The following is a 16,358-nucleotide window of genomic DNA, read 5'->3' as shown; positions in this document are numbered from 1 at the left end:
ATATTTCTGCTTTTGAAGAATAATGAAAGAAGTCATTATTTTTTTGACTGGAGAAAGATTCTGAATTTTGCAAATATTTAATTAAAACATCAATATCTGGTTTCTTCGATTGTATAATTTCTCTTTAATTGCCTGTTGAAATTTCGAGCTTAACTCTGAATTGATATTTTCAAAGCGTTTTAACAAAAAATTCAAGGACCTTTCGGCAGTCAATAATAATCGTGAGACAATTGTCACAGACAGATGTTGCTACTTTCTAAAAACAATACAAAAACACTTTTTTGGATTCTCAAAAAAAATAGTCTTAAATCAAGAGCGGATTATGACATCACCAAAACAAAGATAAAACCGCCGGCCAGTTAAAGTAATATAAAATCGCGAAAAAAATTATTAGGCATTCAAATACTTTCGATCTTCCAAAAAAGTATGAATATTTTTAAACATCTGGCACGAACTTCTTCGGAAAGGTTTATTATCTGAATGTCTTATTTTATTACTTAAGCAAAAATAAGGCAAGTTAAATTGTTAAAAAATTGTAAACAATTTTTTATCATTCTTAAAAAAAATAATTGGCTGTAAACCTTTTCAAAATATTCGTACAAATTTAATTTAGTATAATAAAAAATTCTTTATAAAATTTCTCAAAAAATGCGAATTCTTGATTTGATATTTTTCTCGGAAACAAACACTAATTGGACATTTGATCTCAGAGGATAGTCGATTTACGATAAATTTCAGCTGCTCCGTTGACATCACAGCTGACAATAATACAACTCGACACGCCAGCAAAGTTTCGCTGACTTCCAAGATCTGCCATTTTTACTTCACCGCCTGATATATGAGGCAATTTATTAGAGTCTCCAATTACTCGAACCATCAACTACTCGAGTATCGAATATTAAAATTTTATAATACTCGAGTACTCGAGTACTTTCGAGTATTTACCAAATGTACCAAAATAGCTATTATTCAAATTCGTGCACATATAAATAAATAAATAAAATACTTAGTATGTTAATTTTTACAATTATTTTAACTTCACGAACATACTTTTTAAAAACAATAATGCAAAAAGTGTCTCGAATTTAATACTACTGCTAACCTTTGGTTTTATTATTCCCGTTATGGAAAAAACCCTTTCCGTTGCTGTTGATGTTGGTCTTATTGTCATTAACGCGTTGGATAAGGCTTCTTATTTATATATGTTCGCTTTTTATAGATATAAAATTTTTTGAACTCTCTTTTTATGTTCTCTTCTTTCATTCCCTCCTCTGCTTTTCTCTTATTTCCTTCGACTATTGACAAAATAACATTTTGTAATTCTTCTTGAATAGATTTTTATTCTTAACCATGTACAATATTCTACTCCTTCTGATTAATGCGAAGAATTTAAATCTATATCCTTCGAAGATGTATTTGGGTGAATCCCTTTCACTCTAGAGCTAAACGGTTCGCAAAGAACTGACTTTACTTTAAATGCCTTTAAAACACAATTGTTTTGATTTATAGTTTAAGCTGAGGGATCAGTATAAACAATTTACAACACTTACGCTACAACTGCATAGTCATAAAACCTAAAAAAAAAATTTCTTGATATTTCATATTGTTCATTGCCATAAATTAGATAAGTCGGGACTGTCGAACAGAAAACACAAAAGAAATTTCTCCGTCGTACCCACTAACATAGCCGACGACTGGAACTATGCAACTATGGAACTATGAAAAAATTATACCTGATAGTAACCGCTATAACTCGGGACTTCGGGCATAAACGCCAAATAAAAGCAAGACGTTAACCTTTACCGGACGCTTCATAAGATTCCCATGTCATCTGGACGGAGTACCGTTACACGAAAGAGCATGCTTTATCTCTTTCTTCCTTGCATGCTACACCACTCCCACTTTTATTTCTAGGGGATCGGCGTCAGTTCTGGATTGTTAAATGAATAAATTTAATTAACCTACAATACCACTAACTTCATTCTATAATTTTACTATTTATGTATCGGATTTTTTTTAATTTTGTGCAAAATTTTAACGATATTTAAAATAAATATAATTATTATAGTCATTATTAAATGTATTCCTACTATTTTTGTTTCCAAAAGCAAAAAAATATTCATATTTATTATAAAAAATAGCATTATTATATAATAAAAATAAAATTGTAAATATTTCTTTAGAAGCGCAGGGTAACACCCCCACGGTGTATGGCTGAGAGGCAAATAGTAGTGGATTCTAATTAGAATGTAACGGTAAACCGTCGAGCTCGATAGGGAATCTTATGATGCTTACCGGACCGAGTTAAAGTTATTTTTGTTTCTGAAATATTTCAAAATTTTTTAATTTCGAGTATTAATCGAGTAATTTTCAAAATACTCGATTATCAAGTACTTGAAAAATAGACAAAAATACTCGAGTATCGAGTACTCGATTACTCGAATTGGAGACTCTACAATTTATATATAATAAACTCTTACCAGACTTTTCGGCATCTATTTTGGCTGCAAAGTCTCACCCCTCTGACCTTAAAGCTCCAAAGGAACAATAACGCCATTTCAGTTCATAAAAATTGATCGGTATATCCAATACAGTGTTTTATTATTTGGTATACCGAATAATAAAACATTTAATCATTGTATACTATGATTAAAAAACCTAGTATTATATTAAAGAAGGTTATATTATAAAGGAGTCTTAAGATTATATTCAGCTTTATAACAAATAATATTTATAAATATTTATATCATGCTTATTCAGATGCACCATAAATACAGGAAAAATCGTAATATAATATTAATTACTTTTTCTCAATAATAAATAAATTTTCTTATTGATCATTACTGTATATTTACAATTAAATTTAAAATAAGCTTAAATCAGAAAAATTGATAATCACACCTTAATAATTCCCACTTCCAAAGAATTTAGAATGAAAAAATATATCAATATCACAAAGTCCTTTGCTTTTGCCAACTCTATTCAAACCATCATTTTTGAATAGTACTTATGGCTTTATACGGTCTTCTCGTTTAATTCATTCGCAAATAAATGCATAGCCGCTCGTCTGGATTGCAAGTGGTCTTGCAGTTGAATTTTCATATTACAAATACATACATACACATATTCAAGATATATCCTACATTGCGTTTTCATCGGCGATATATTCCCCGATCGTTGAAAAAAGCACCTGTATGTAATGAAGCGTCCCTTTGAGTATTTCAATCAGTCTAATGGATTCAACCGATGACTGATGGGTGCCAGTGTCGGCTTCGGGGTTTGGGGTCGGAGTTTTGAAAATGAAACTTTTCACTGAAATTTTTCATATTATCGACTCGGCGAACGCGGTGAAAGTTTTCCGTTTGAAAAATCACTCTAGAAAATGCTACCAACTTCTTTTACATTATTTCAACTTTTTTCACTCATTCCTCTACTCACCCTCCCCTTAAGCATAGATATTATTCTCGTAAATTACCTAAAATAACGATTGTTGTTTCGAATTTTTCATATTACACACATAATGTGATGGGTGGGGCTTTTTTCTCAATATACTTTTTTATACGCTCGCGTGTTGTATAAATCCATTAAATAAAAATATTTATGAATGTGTGAAACTTTTATTTTAAAATGAATATGTATATCATATATTTTATGTTTTAAGACCAGCAGCTCCTGTTTAATGTGGCTTGGAAATAATATTTAACATAATTGAATGACTATTTTAATAAAGCATTTTCTGCTATACATAATACATTGATTTTTATACTTTAAAATGACTGTGTGAGTTTATTTAATAAACATATATAAATTGCCGCATATATCAGACAGTGGAGTTGAAATGGCAGATCTTGGAAGTCAGAGAAACTTTGCTGGGGTGTCGAGTTGTATTATTGTCAGCTGTGATGTCTATGTAGCAGCTGAGGTTTATCATAATGCGACTGTGCTCTGTGATCAAGTGTCAATTTAGTGTTTTTTCTCGAGAAAAATATCAAATAGAGAATTTTCATTTTTCGATAATGTTTTTGGTTTTTCGAGAAATTTTTATTAAATTTGTACGAATATTTTTAAAAGGTTTACAACCACTGCCCTTTTTATAAATCTGTATAAGTAAATGAGGATTCTTGCCTAATATGTATACTTTTTCGAAGGTTTTAATAGGGGTCTGGGAATGACAAAAATTGCTTACAAATTTTTAATGCTTGAACTCGCCTTATTTTTGTTAATCAGATAATAAACCTTTCCGAAGGAGTTCGTGCCAGATGTTTGAAAATATGCATACTTTCTTAGACGATCGAAAGTATTTAAAAGCCCAACAATTTTTTTCGCGATTTTATATTACTTTAACCGGTTCTGGTTTTGGGAAGCAGATTGGTCATTTAAAATATATATTAAGAAAGTAATAAATAAAATATTAATATCTATAAATTTGTTTTAATAATACATTTTATATCCTTTGCATCCTTTTTCAAGACTATTCTGTTAAATCTATGCTACACATGCATATTGAACGATACACAACACCAATTTTAAGCTCATTTCTCAACACATTTTCATACTTCTAGTCATACTGGGAAACTTTTGCTTACTCATACAGATACGGAAAATATACATTACTTTATGATTATGTTTAATATTTTAAAAATGCCTGATTGCTCAGATACGATCGATATAAATCGAACTGAATTCCTGATGTATTTCTTCATATATTTTTTTGTAAGGCTTGGTTAAGGATTAGCCACCAAAACCTTTGAAATTTTCCCGCGCGCACATTAACCCTTATCAAATCGGCCAAACCCCTTCTCCGAGAACGGGGGTGGTGAATCCTTCGATTTATCGCCGGCCCCTTCACGGACAGTTGCCTGGACCTTTCGATACTTAACCGGATCCCAGTGGTGTAATTAACTTCGTGAGAAATTTTGCGGCCCCGCCAAAAGCGATTCGGACGAAAAATGCCAGATTCGCACACAGCTAAAGAGCAAATATTTTTTCGAGTGCCACAAACGACCCGATCTATGTATCGATCGTCTAAATATAACTATTATATGTGCTTTGTGTATTTAAACATATATTTATAAAATATATAAACAAATAATTATTATGATTTATTATGATAAATTTATTTAAATCAGTTATTTAAAAAACTACAATTTTCCACGTCTATTAATTTCCAAACCATTAAAAATATGTTATGTAATGCATTTTCTCAAGAGTTTCTCGATAAATATGGCAAATCAAGAATTCTGCTTTCTTGAGAGATTTACTCAATATTTTTTATAAAGTTTTTTTTATTTAAAAATTAAATTTTAACGAATATTTTCAAATGCAATTTTGATACCTTTGCTGAGAAAGGTGAGTCCGTGTATTATATGTTTGATAATATACATGCTTTTTGGAAGCTTTTAATCCGGGCGTACGGTGAGATACTTTCCCTTTCACTCGCTTGCGTGTTAAGTGACGAGATTGAGTGAGAGAAGAGCGAGCGTTCCGCGTCATATATCACAGTACGCGCGTGCTTTTAATAGTCGTCGGAGGTATTTGAACAGTAAAAAATTGTTTTCGATTTTCTTAACTACTCCAATTGTCTTTATCTTTGCTTTGGTGATCTAAAAACTGCAATAATAATTAGACAAAAAAAACTCTGTGTGGGAATCATCAGATTGCAAAAATGTATGATGTTTTTTACAGAGTAACGTCATAAAATTATTTGTCTGCAAACATAAATCTTGTTTTTTTTCGATAATCATAAGATTTTTTTAATAATCATCTTGTTTCTCGACTTTTTAATTCTTTTTAGCGTTGTACAGCTTTTTTTTATCTACAAATGCATATATATATTAAAATTAAAAGCAAAAGAAAATAAAAAACTTATCCAAATAATGAAGCTGATGATGAGTATTAATATCTATATAATAAAAGTAACGTGCTTCATTAAAAATATTATTAATATAGTCCTAAAAATATTGCTAATTTTTTATAGGTAATAAATATTTCTTATATTTATTATAATTCGATTCTTTTTTTGTATTGAAATAAATTTAAATAGTCTAAATAGCATGACTTTTTTAAATACTAAAGTAATTATACAAAAAATAAAAAAAAATGTAATATCTTAGGACGAAGAATACCTATATTTATAATTAATTTAAAATATAATCAAAAAACACAATTATTTTTATTGTAGTTGTTTTTCTAGTAAAGTTCAAAATGAAAGGTGAAAAAAAAATATTTTCAATTAGATTGAATAAAAAGTAACTCTGCTTCTCTTTCGCCAAAACTTTATAATTATACCGAGTTAATGATCGAATTACAACTTTGATACGCTGTTGTTATGCTTCTTACAAGGAAAGTTTCCATTAAAAAGTATTTATGAATTAACTTGATAATTAAAAAAGAACATTTAAATAATATTATTAAGAAAAAGCGATCGTTTTTTTAACAGCAACGCATTGAACGTACATTCTTATACACACAACGTTAAAATAAAAGTCTGCGCGTATCTGAGATCTTGTAAAATTTTCACTCGAAAAACTTCTTAATTTCAGAGTTCAGAAAATTTGCAGAGCCCGCAGGCGTGGAAGGATTCCGCGAGCGAAATTGCTACCCCTACATAATCACCCCCTGCGAACGTATCTCTCGGAGAACGCTCGAGTGATTTTCATTAATTGAAGGTGTAGTCAAGATTTATCCTTTATATTTGACGTTGTGGTCCTTAGGGACACTGGAATCCCGGATACGTGTTAACCCAATTTCTCTCGTTTATAATTTCCAGACGGAATCGATTCAATACCCAAATATTTACACGAAATTATCGAATCGATCTAATTTATGTAATAACAGTAAAACAATTTTTTAATTTATTTAATTTGTTTATTGTCTAACATTTCTGAAGTAATGTTTATTGATACATTAACATAATATAATATTCATTATTTTTTATAAATCATACAAAACTACGTTTTTTCATAAGTAAAACTTCCTTACCAAATTTTTAGCAGTTTTAATTGTATACAAATTAAACTATTATTTATTTATTAATTTATATTTTTAGTACTAGCATTTTTTATTAGCAATAACATTTTTTTAATAATTCCTAATAACATTGATAAACCAAAAATAGCTTTTAGTAACAGATATTTTTTAATAATAATATTGATAATTAATTTATTATTTTGCGTATTTTATAAAGTATGTACACTATCTATGAATTAAATTGAAGACGTTTTAGATAAAATTGGTTAGTGCATATTTTTGATCGAATTCAATCGAATTTTAAAATTTTATTTTTAATGATCAACATAAGCTCTGAATTAGTGAACATAGAGTTTTCGCTTACCTTAACTATCTCAATGTTTTTTTTTAAAAAAGCAGCTACTTTATTAAAAAAAATCATGTAAGATTAATACTTGCTTAATATAAATAAATAATTATATAATATACGTCATTATTTATTAAAATATTTAAACTTTTATAAACTTACACAAATGACTTGATAATATTAACTGATTAAAAAATAAAATTACAAGAAAAAACATGCACCAACCAAATGATAAATATAATATTTCAAATGCTACTAACATTACGTTTATTATCCTTTATAAAACAATAATACTAATTGCTCAATCAAAACTGCCTGCAGGATGAAGCAATCAGGCTAACGATGGCAACGATTGTAATAATAAAATAATATACAAAGGGTTAAATATTGCCTTCAGTTCGTAAACTAGAAACGTTATATAAAAATAATAATAATATAATAGTATAAATGTATTTTTACTGCATGTTATAATGATATATCCTTTTCAATATCATAATAAATATTTTATAGATTATACAAAACCTCTATATTTAATACAGTAACACTTCGTACTACCTGTAAAATATTAAACGTTGAAAATTAATTACTTTATAATACATAATAATATACGTAACGTGATAAATCTTAAAATTTAATATATTTTTTAATAATAAAAATCAATACTCAACAAGCCATTGTGGTGCGTCGGTTACTTATTAATAAACCATTATATACAATCGTCGTTTTCTTTTTTATTACGGCAATTTAACCCTTCGATGGCAGCACTTATCTTTACGGCCGGCGACCCCCGCTTAACGATGCATTATTTCGGTGGAATCGCGTAGCCGATTGCCTTTTCTACAAAACACAACCAAAGCTTAATCCATGGGCGCTATACGTTCGATGTCTTTGGGCCGCATGAAATTGCTCCTCCTCAATGGTATACCGGATAATTGCTGGTCCACGGGTATCCTAGTATCGTACAGGGAAGGCGACTGGAATATGATGCCGAAGGTGCCTCCGATGCACGCCAGAGTGAACACCCACAGGAAGAACCGGTCCAGCACCATCGAGACGAACTTCCAATCTTCGACGACCTGAAATAAAAAGTATGAGTGAATTTTATTTTCTATCTAGGATTCATACAAGTATCAAAAGCTCGCAACAAAGGTAAATCGCTGTGCAGATTCATAGAATTCGAAACATTGGACTAGATGGAAAATATTCCATGCGGAACCGGTGCAATTCCAATATTTCGCAATAATATATGTAAGTGATGCGACAGAAGATGTTCGATGTTTAAATTTCGAAGCCAGACGATCCTTCAATATATACATACATATTTAAATACTCAAAAGCTTATTCCATATATCTTGTTATATTTCATTAGGTTGTATCTATACTAGTTTTGCTTAGTATTCATACATCTTGCCTTACTGCGGTTTGATGAGATTATTTTGCTTCCTATCTAATATTTTATTATTACCCTTGAATATTTAATTTAGGCCAAAAAAGCTTTTTGAATTTTTATACTATGTTTGTACTATGGTGTGAAATATTTACTAATGAACTATTAAAGCCAAATACGTGCTAAAACAAAAAATGTACATAATAGTTTTTAGAACCAATGCTTTAGTGTATATATTTATTATACAGCAAATGTATAATATAATACTAAAAGTATAAATATAATTTAACTAACTCAGATAATTTAAATGTATTTAACAATTAATCTAAAATTTCACTGCACAAATTTAAACCTAATTATATTTCTAAAACTATAATTACTTTGACTAGTTAATGAACATTTCGCAATTGTCAAATTGAGTATCTTTCCAGTCAATTTTATCATTCAAAGTAATTATAAAATGCATATATTATTACTTAGAGGCTTTTGGTTAATGATAATTAATATATTGTGGGTTCTTGATTATTATGATTAAAGCTATTTATATGCTAAAAGTCTTTCTTTGTTGTCCTGCTATCCTGGTCTTAAAAAATATGCTTAAAATCGGGAGGTAAAGTTTCGCGACATAACCCGTTCGCAACGTCCCGACACTCTCTCGCGTTATAATCTCGCGCACGAACGGGTTATTGCGAATAATATATTATTTTTATTTCGCGAATGAAATATGTCCCGTGTCATCTGCACGAGTCGTAAAAAGTTTTCCGATATGCGTCTTGGTCCCCCAGTCGCTGTAGTTCCTTTAGCGGTTTTTTTTTTTCTTACCCTACCGTTCCGTTTTCCGCATGAGCGGACTTCGATCGAGATTTTTGCCTCATCATAAGCTTATGCCGTCAAATTTTTCCTATTTGAATAATTTAAGTAACGGCAACTACGTATGATAGACAGAATATACGTATGTACAGGGTGGACCAATGAATATTAATAAAACATTAATTTCTCTGATAAGCCATGTAATCTTTTACGATGATTTTTTTATTAGTATTATTATAAGAATCTAAGATGCATCTTCAACGGTAGTTTGTTGCGGAATTAAGCGGCGAGTGTCGAAGACATAAAGCTGCTCTAGGAAGCATTTGCCTGGCTCGTAATCAGAACAAGCAATAAAATGCCAACATATAAAATAGCGTCGCGATGCCTACTGCAAATGAAGCTGATACTTCATAAAATTTATGTACAAAATCACGACACAAAGTTTAGTGTCCGAATCACTATAAAAGTTGCACAGCGTCCGCTGCTACTGCTTCTACGACGGCTATAAAAGGCTTAAAGGCTGTAGTGAAAGAGGGAGAGAAAGTATAAATAAAACAGCGACAACACACAATGTCCGCTGCCTGCAACTCCGTCTTTCGTCTACCACTCCAATATTATGATGCCGTTGAAAACGAACAAGAACTACGAGATTTTACGGTGATTAGCTCGTTACGTGTACTTGTTTAAAGCTTACTACACTACTAATCATTGTAATAAAGATAAACTGTCATTTTAAATTATTTAGTAGCTTTGTAGCAGTGAATGTAAAATCGCATATCTTAATTCATGATTTTAATATTGAATACTTGATAGTACACAAGGTTTAACATTTTAACTAATAAATAGGGTCCAATGAAATATAATACTTTATATATAGCACAAAACTGGTAATATATGCAGCACAATAGACAGCAAATTATATAACTTATAACATAAATATGTTTGAAATTTACTTTCTAATGAAAAAAAATTATATAGATCTACTGACCAACTGTACAACTTTACACAGACTTTCTGTTTATATCCACTAAAGGTTATCAACTTTTTAATGTACTATGTATATCAATAAATCCTTACAAAGCAATAGAAAAACACATCATTTTTAGTTTTCAAAACAGTCTCCTTTTAGCTCGATACACTTCGCCCAATGTTTTTCCAACTTTTTCAAGCTTCTGTTTTAGCAATTACCTCTTCGTTCGACGTGAATCTTTTTTTAGCGAGACATTTCTTTATATTGAAAACTGGAAAGTCTCTGGGGTCCAAATCTGCCAACCACAATTTGAAGCGTAATTCATGCATTTTCGCTGCACAAGTGTGTACCCGTGCATTGTCATAATAAAAGAGGATTTTCTTCTTGGACAAATGCGGTCCTTTAACAACGCTTTGTACTCTCCATTTATTGTTTATCCTTTTTCCAAGTAGTTAATGTGGATGGCTCCACATGTATCTCAAAAAAAAACCGTACCTTCTTGGGAGCCAGATAGTTTCCATAAACCCACTGTTTCGACTGTTTCATTGTTTCTGGAGTGGTGTATCCATGTTTTATCAACGGTTATGTATCGACGCAGAAACTCATTAAGATTGCGAGGGAAAAGCGCCACCCATCTTGCCGATATCTTTATCGTGAAAAATTGAAACTACTGAACCATGTGATTTGCCTGTGACCTATACAAATTTGCGCACTTTGACTTATCGATCATTCAACACCATATCATGAACTTTGTCGATCATTTCTAGCATAGTCACCTCAAGTAGACATTCTGAACGATGTTCGTCAATTGTGAATGTACGACTATATTTAAATTGTAAACAGTTTTAAACGATAGTGCAGATGTGCCATTAACTTCATCCATCTCTATGATTTTTTTCGGTGTTTTGTCTTTCAAATGAAAGAGTTCAAGCACTACACAAAGCTCGTTTTCTTCAATTGCTCAAAAATAACAAATAATGTTTGCTTCAATCGATTGCTAAAATAAATGGCTGATAAGTTGACAATAGACTATTGAAAAACGGTACTTTTCAGAAACAAACTTGTTTCAATACTACTAGCGCTATCTGTTTGATTTTCTAAGGACTTACTGGCCTATCCTCGTATAAATCTAATGCCTACTATAAAGTAAGATATATTTTAAACACAGCATTGCCACTGATAGACGTTGAACACTTTTTAATATAGGTTAATATTGCCTGTCCAAATATAACCCTTTTTAATTAATTTTATAAAATAAGAATTAATTTAACAAACATACCAGTAATTTTCGTAATTACATTAGCATGGAATGTTGAAGGTTTTGATAAAAAATATTTCCATAGCCTTTATTTCATATAGTCTGCATTTTAATTTTTTTGCCATCGATCGAGAAAAATAGTAGTCGGTAAGAACAAGGTCTTAAGAATAAGGTGGATGAAATAAAACTTTACAGTCTAGTTCCTTGATTTATCTATATGAAGACGAGCATTGTTGTGTTATACATAGAACTATTCGACTTTTACTGACAAAATCAGACATTTTTAACTTCCTTGTGTGAACATTCTACCTGATCACAAAATAAGCTTTTTGTTATTGTTTGACCAGGTTTGAGAATTTCGTAATGCAATGCCAACATATACACAACATGTTTTTTTTCACAGTGCGCCCAGTCTGATTGATTTAAACTTTTTACATATATATTTAGCTTTTTAAAAAATGCTTGTAATATTTTGTAATTAGTTCAAGAACGTAAGCACTCATTAAATTAACTTTATCATCAGTGTACATAAATAAACGTGTGTTTTTTTAATTTCGGATATCGTTAATATACAAGAAAAAGAGAAACGGCCCGAATCAACTAATCTGTGGAACTCCAGCTGGAATTTTACATGGTATTAAACGAGTGCTCATTATTTAGTGCTACAACAAAGCTTTTATATTTTAAGTATGAGCTTATATTTATTTGTACAGTTTGTAAATTAAACCGTTGTGTCACACCGTGTCAAAAGCTTTTTCTATACCTAACATTAAAAGGCGTATACTATTTTGTTAATGAGTTATTGGTTGATTTTCGTGTAAACCGAAATTTTATTCCCAATTTGATTATTTTAGGCGCATTAAGATTATGTTTCTAAATATCGGTAATAAACTATGAGGCAATAGCTAATCTGAAAATTCAACGCTTAGTAATAATTTTGTTTTTTTGATGAATATATCATCATTTAATTTATTACAACAGTCTTAATATCTTTTAAAACAATTTAGTAATGCTATGTAATAGAGACTTATTTTCATACAATATAATTAATCCTATACCCGCTCAACCATGACTAGCTGCTCATACATACGTCACGCCACAATTACTACATATATCCAGCGATTTAACTACAACAATGTATACATTTTCCAAACAAATACGCCCAATTTTCACACACTCACGCTCGTCAAACACTATGCCAATTAATCTGAAAGATAGTGGGTTAACAGTCCTTATACGCTCTCCTAGATCATATTTGAGTTAGCCGATTAATCGACTCCCTTTGTTAATATGAGATTACACAAGGTAGAGTGGCCCAATTTGCTATATAGCCAATTAAACACCGATCACTCACACTTAACCAATTATATAATCTCTCGGGAGAACGGGCAGTCAAATTATACTAGGAATATTATAAATTAAATGAGATTAAGTTGAACTAAATCTCTGCGGTATGATATGCCTCAACTCTACGTAGCAAAACAATCTTATGGTAATCGCATCAAGAGTTCCTCACACTACGACACAGCAAATATTATCGCTTAAGAGCATTGATATATTATAAAATATTGAAATAAGTGGTCTACAGAATTTTAAATCATACGAGTAAATTTATCATCTAAATTGTTTTTGCCAAAACAGCACATGTAGTTGCTATTTTCGCTTCGAGGGTCATGAATTCGTAAAAAGACCAGGTGGCCACACGACCTGCGACTTTGCTGAGTTAGACTTACAAAGTGAATTTATGAACTCGGTCATTTTTGCCAATGGCGATTTTCATAAAACGCCATAGTAATAAATCTTTTCGTAGTAGTTTATGTAAGTAACATTCCGTGTGCTTTACGAGGCGTAATAATTTTGAGCAACACTTTCTTTATTTAAGATGTGTTCTCGCGTATTAAATGTGTAATAATAATGTTTGCATGTGAATTACATAAGTCATAAACACTATTTCATGACTAATAATTTATATATGCCACTTTAAATGAATAGTAGCGAGATTTAATGAATGATAATGATACGCGGCAAACTTCTGAACAGCTTTTTGTAAAGCTATTATTTTTCACGCAAATAAACCTGATTAATATTATAAGAACTCTAATATTATTATATTTGATTTATTATGTCCTTTGTATTGATTAAATTAACACTCGATAAAATGGGGGAGTGGAGGGTCCTTACAAGTGGAATAGCCTAGAGCCTCTTTTCATCTAAATCCATCTCTTATTCTCGCACAAAAAACAATATTGGGGCTGATGTGGACTCGGTCCATTACTTAGCCATTGCAAAAGTAGTATTTTTTTAATATTTCGGTTTGAAAAAGATTCATAGTATTTCATTAAATGACATGTTTCTAGTCCAATTCAAGGGGGGGCAAAAGCTTCTACCTACTTTCCCCTCCCCCCCACCCGAAAATGACGTACCTTTACATTGTGCAAATATACAATGATACATATAAAAAACAAGCACATTATATATTTATATTTTACTAAATACATACTACATAAGACTTTTTATTAAATTCCGTAGTCAAATTTATCATTGCTATAAAGTTCGCGCATTTGCCAATGTTTCTCAAATTTTGAGTACTTTAAGCATTTATAATAACTATTTTGAACGTTAAACTAAATGGACTGTTTAGTTATATTACTTTTACAAATATGATTGTGTTATATTACGATGCAAGTCATAATAATATCGTTGACGAAATATTTTAGATGTTGGCCAGTATTATAAAACTCACATACAGGCGGCCCTCGACTTTCGAACGTTCGACTTTTGCACAATTCGCTATTTTGCACATTTAAAAAAAAACAGTTTTTTTAATTTTTTTTTTTTTAAAAAACGTTTTGATACCGATGAATCTTTTGCTTCAATCGGACGTTCGTATGATACAAACAGGTCTACGATATGTTCAATTTTGCAAAATAAAAATATAATTAAAGAATACGTTCAAAATTGTGGAAAATAAAGATATATTTCCACAATCTTTAATGATATGTTTACAAAAAAACACAGCAAAAATAAAACATGGATGAAATGGAAATTCTTTGTCATCGTGGATCGATGACCAACATCAAAAAGATGTCCCTCTGAGTATTTCAATTATTCAAGCAAAAGCTCTTAGTTTGCACAAAGATTGGAAGGATAGATTAAAAAAATATTTTAACACGGTTTTTCAAGCAAGTAACGGTTGGTTTTACAATTTTAAAATGAGGTATTCTTTTCATAATATTAAATTTACTGGAGAATCGGCTGATGCGAGAAAAGATGCAAAAGAATTTATTTCCTAATTATCTAAAATTATTGAAGATGTAGAATATTCCTCTAGCCAAATATTTAATGTAGATGAGACAGGTTTATCTTGGAAAACTCTTTAACAATGAAAAATATGAATGAAGCCTTCACGCACCTTGACAAATTTTTAAATATTATGGAAGATTGTGATCCCAATGTAGAACGCATATCTCAAGTGCGTGGGGCGATCAATAAAAACATAGCATGTTATAAAATACTATATGAAGAAAAGAAAAATAATAGTGGAAAACAGTTAACTCTTGATAACTTTTCAAAGGAAACACCCGCAAACCCCACTTAAACGTGTCTCTTAAACGCCTTTTAAACATATTATATTTACTTGATATATAAATATTTTAAAATACACACAACATACATTCGCACACATTTTCAGGAACCAATTATGTGCGAAAGTCGAGGGCCGCCTGTACACATTTAATTAATTATGTTGAAAATTAATATTTTTCGTCATGGTAATATATGGGATATCATCTGTTCAACGTTTTCTCATTGCTTTTTCAATATACAAAAATGTTATTATGGCCATAACCAGCATAGAGGTAGCAGATACACTGTACAAACATAGGTACCGGTTCTTGAGGGGGTTATGAGCCGCCGTTGCATCGTAAATATATTTTTACCCCCAACAGAACGCTGCAGACCACTAAATCTTTCTCGAAAAAAAGTAGAGAAGAAAACGTACAGTGCACATATATGCTTACACTTAGCTCAAAAATGCACCGCGCGTTGCATTTGCAAAAATTCGCTTATTCACTTGTGAACGCTAAAATTTTATCTAGCCGACTTTTGGCAGAGCTGCGTACGTATATTTTGCTCATAAATTTTTCCCTTTTTATTCAGTTTTTTATCCGCAAAAAAAGAAAAATAATCAAAAAGTTCAACTTTTGGTTGAGCGCGCGCGCGTTCAGAATGAATTATTCAATGGACAAATTGAATTTGATTTTAAATAATATTTGGACCTTTACGGGTCCAAATTTACGACGCCAACTTGGAAATGATAAGAAAACAATCCGCTTGTCTCGTTTATAGCGCACATAAAATAAAAGCGATTGCCTGCGTACATATTTGCATACGCACGTACTCGTGAATGTGATTGCTCTATACACACGTGCACAAAAATCAGATTTTTTGCAATCACGTTGGATCTGACACTTCACCGTAATCATAAAAAAATCACATGTCACGTATCATGGTTTTCTTGGAAATGTACTCGGTAAATTCAGTCGTCCTTGATCCAATTTTCGTTAAAAACATATTACATTTCACCAGACAACATATAATATATTTTTTTAATTGTAAT

The 16,358-nt window shown here is 30.8% G+C and overlaps 1 protein-coding gene across 2 annotated transcripts in view; it reads right to left on the bottom strand.

Annotated features, from left to right (window-relative positions):
- Positions 1-8,037: 8,037 nt before the first annotated feature.
- Positions 8,038-16,358, bottom strand: part of nAChRbeta2 (nicotinic acetylcholine receptor beta2) — a 55,372-nt gene continuing 47,051 nt past the window's right edge. The window contains exons 12-13 of one of the 2 annotated variants that reach the window (XM_088186938.1): positions 8,241-8,391; positions 8,038-8,152 (exon numbers count right to left, since the gene is read on the bottom strand). In XM_088186938.1, coding sequence (XP_088043064.1) covers positions 8,118-8,152; positions 8,241-8,391 — 186 coding nt within the window. In that variant the 3' untranslated portion in view covers positions 8,038-8,117. Of the gene's footprint in view, positions 8,153-8,172; positions 8,392-16,358 lie in introns of those variants that run through there. The other variant, XM_088186927.1, reaches the window with a different exon arrangement.

This window comes from Plectrocnemia conspersa, unplaced genomic scaffold (genome assembly GCF_051122295.1).
Source record: "Plectrocnemia conspersa isolate PC_06_02 unplaced genomic scaffold, ASM5112229v1 ptg000001l, whole genome shotgun sequence".
NCBI classification, from domain to species: domain Eukaryota; kingdom Metazoa; phylum Arthropoda; class Insecta; order Trichoptera; family Polycentropodidae; genus Plectrocnemia; species Plectrocnemia conspersa.
The sequence above is the reverse complement of the archived record's forward strand: the minus strand, read 5'-3'. Positions and strand labels throughout refer to the sequence as shown.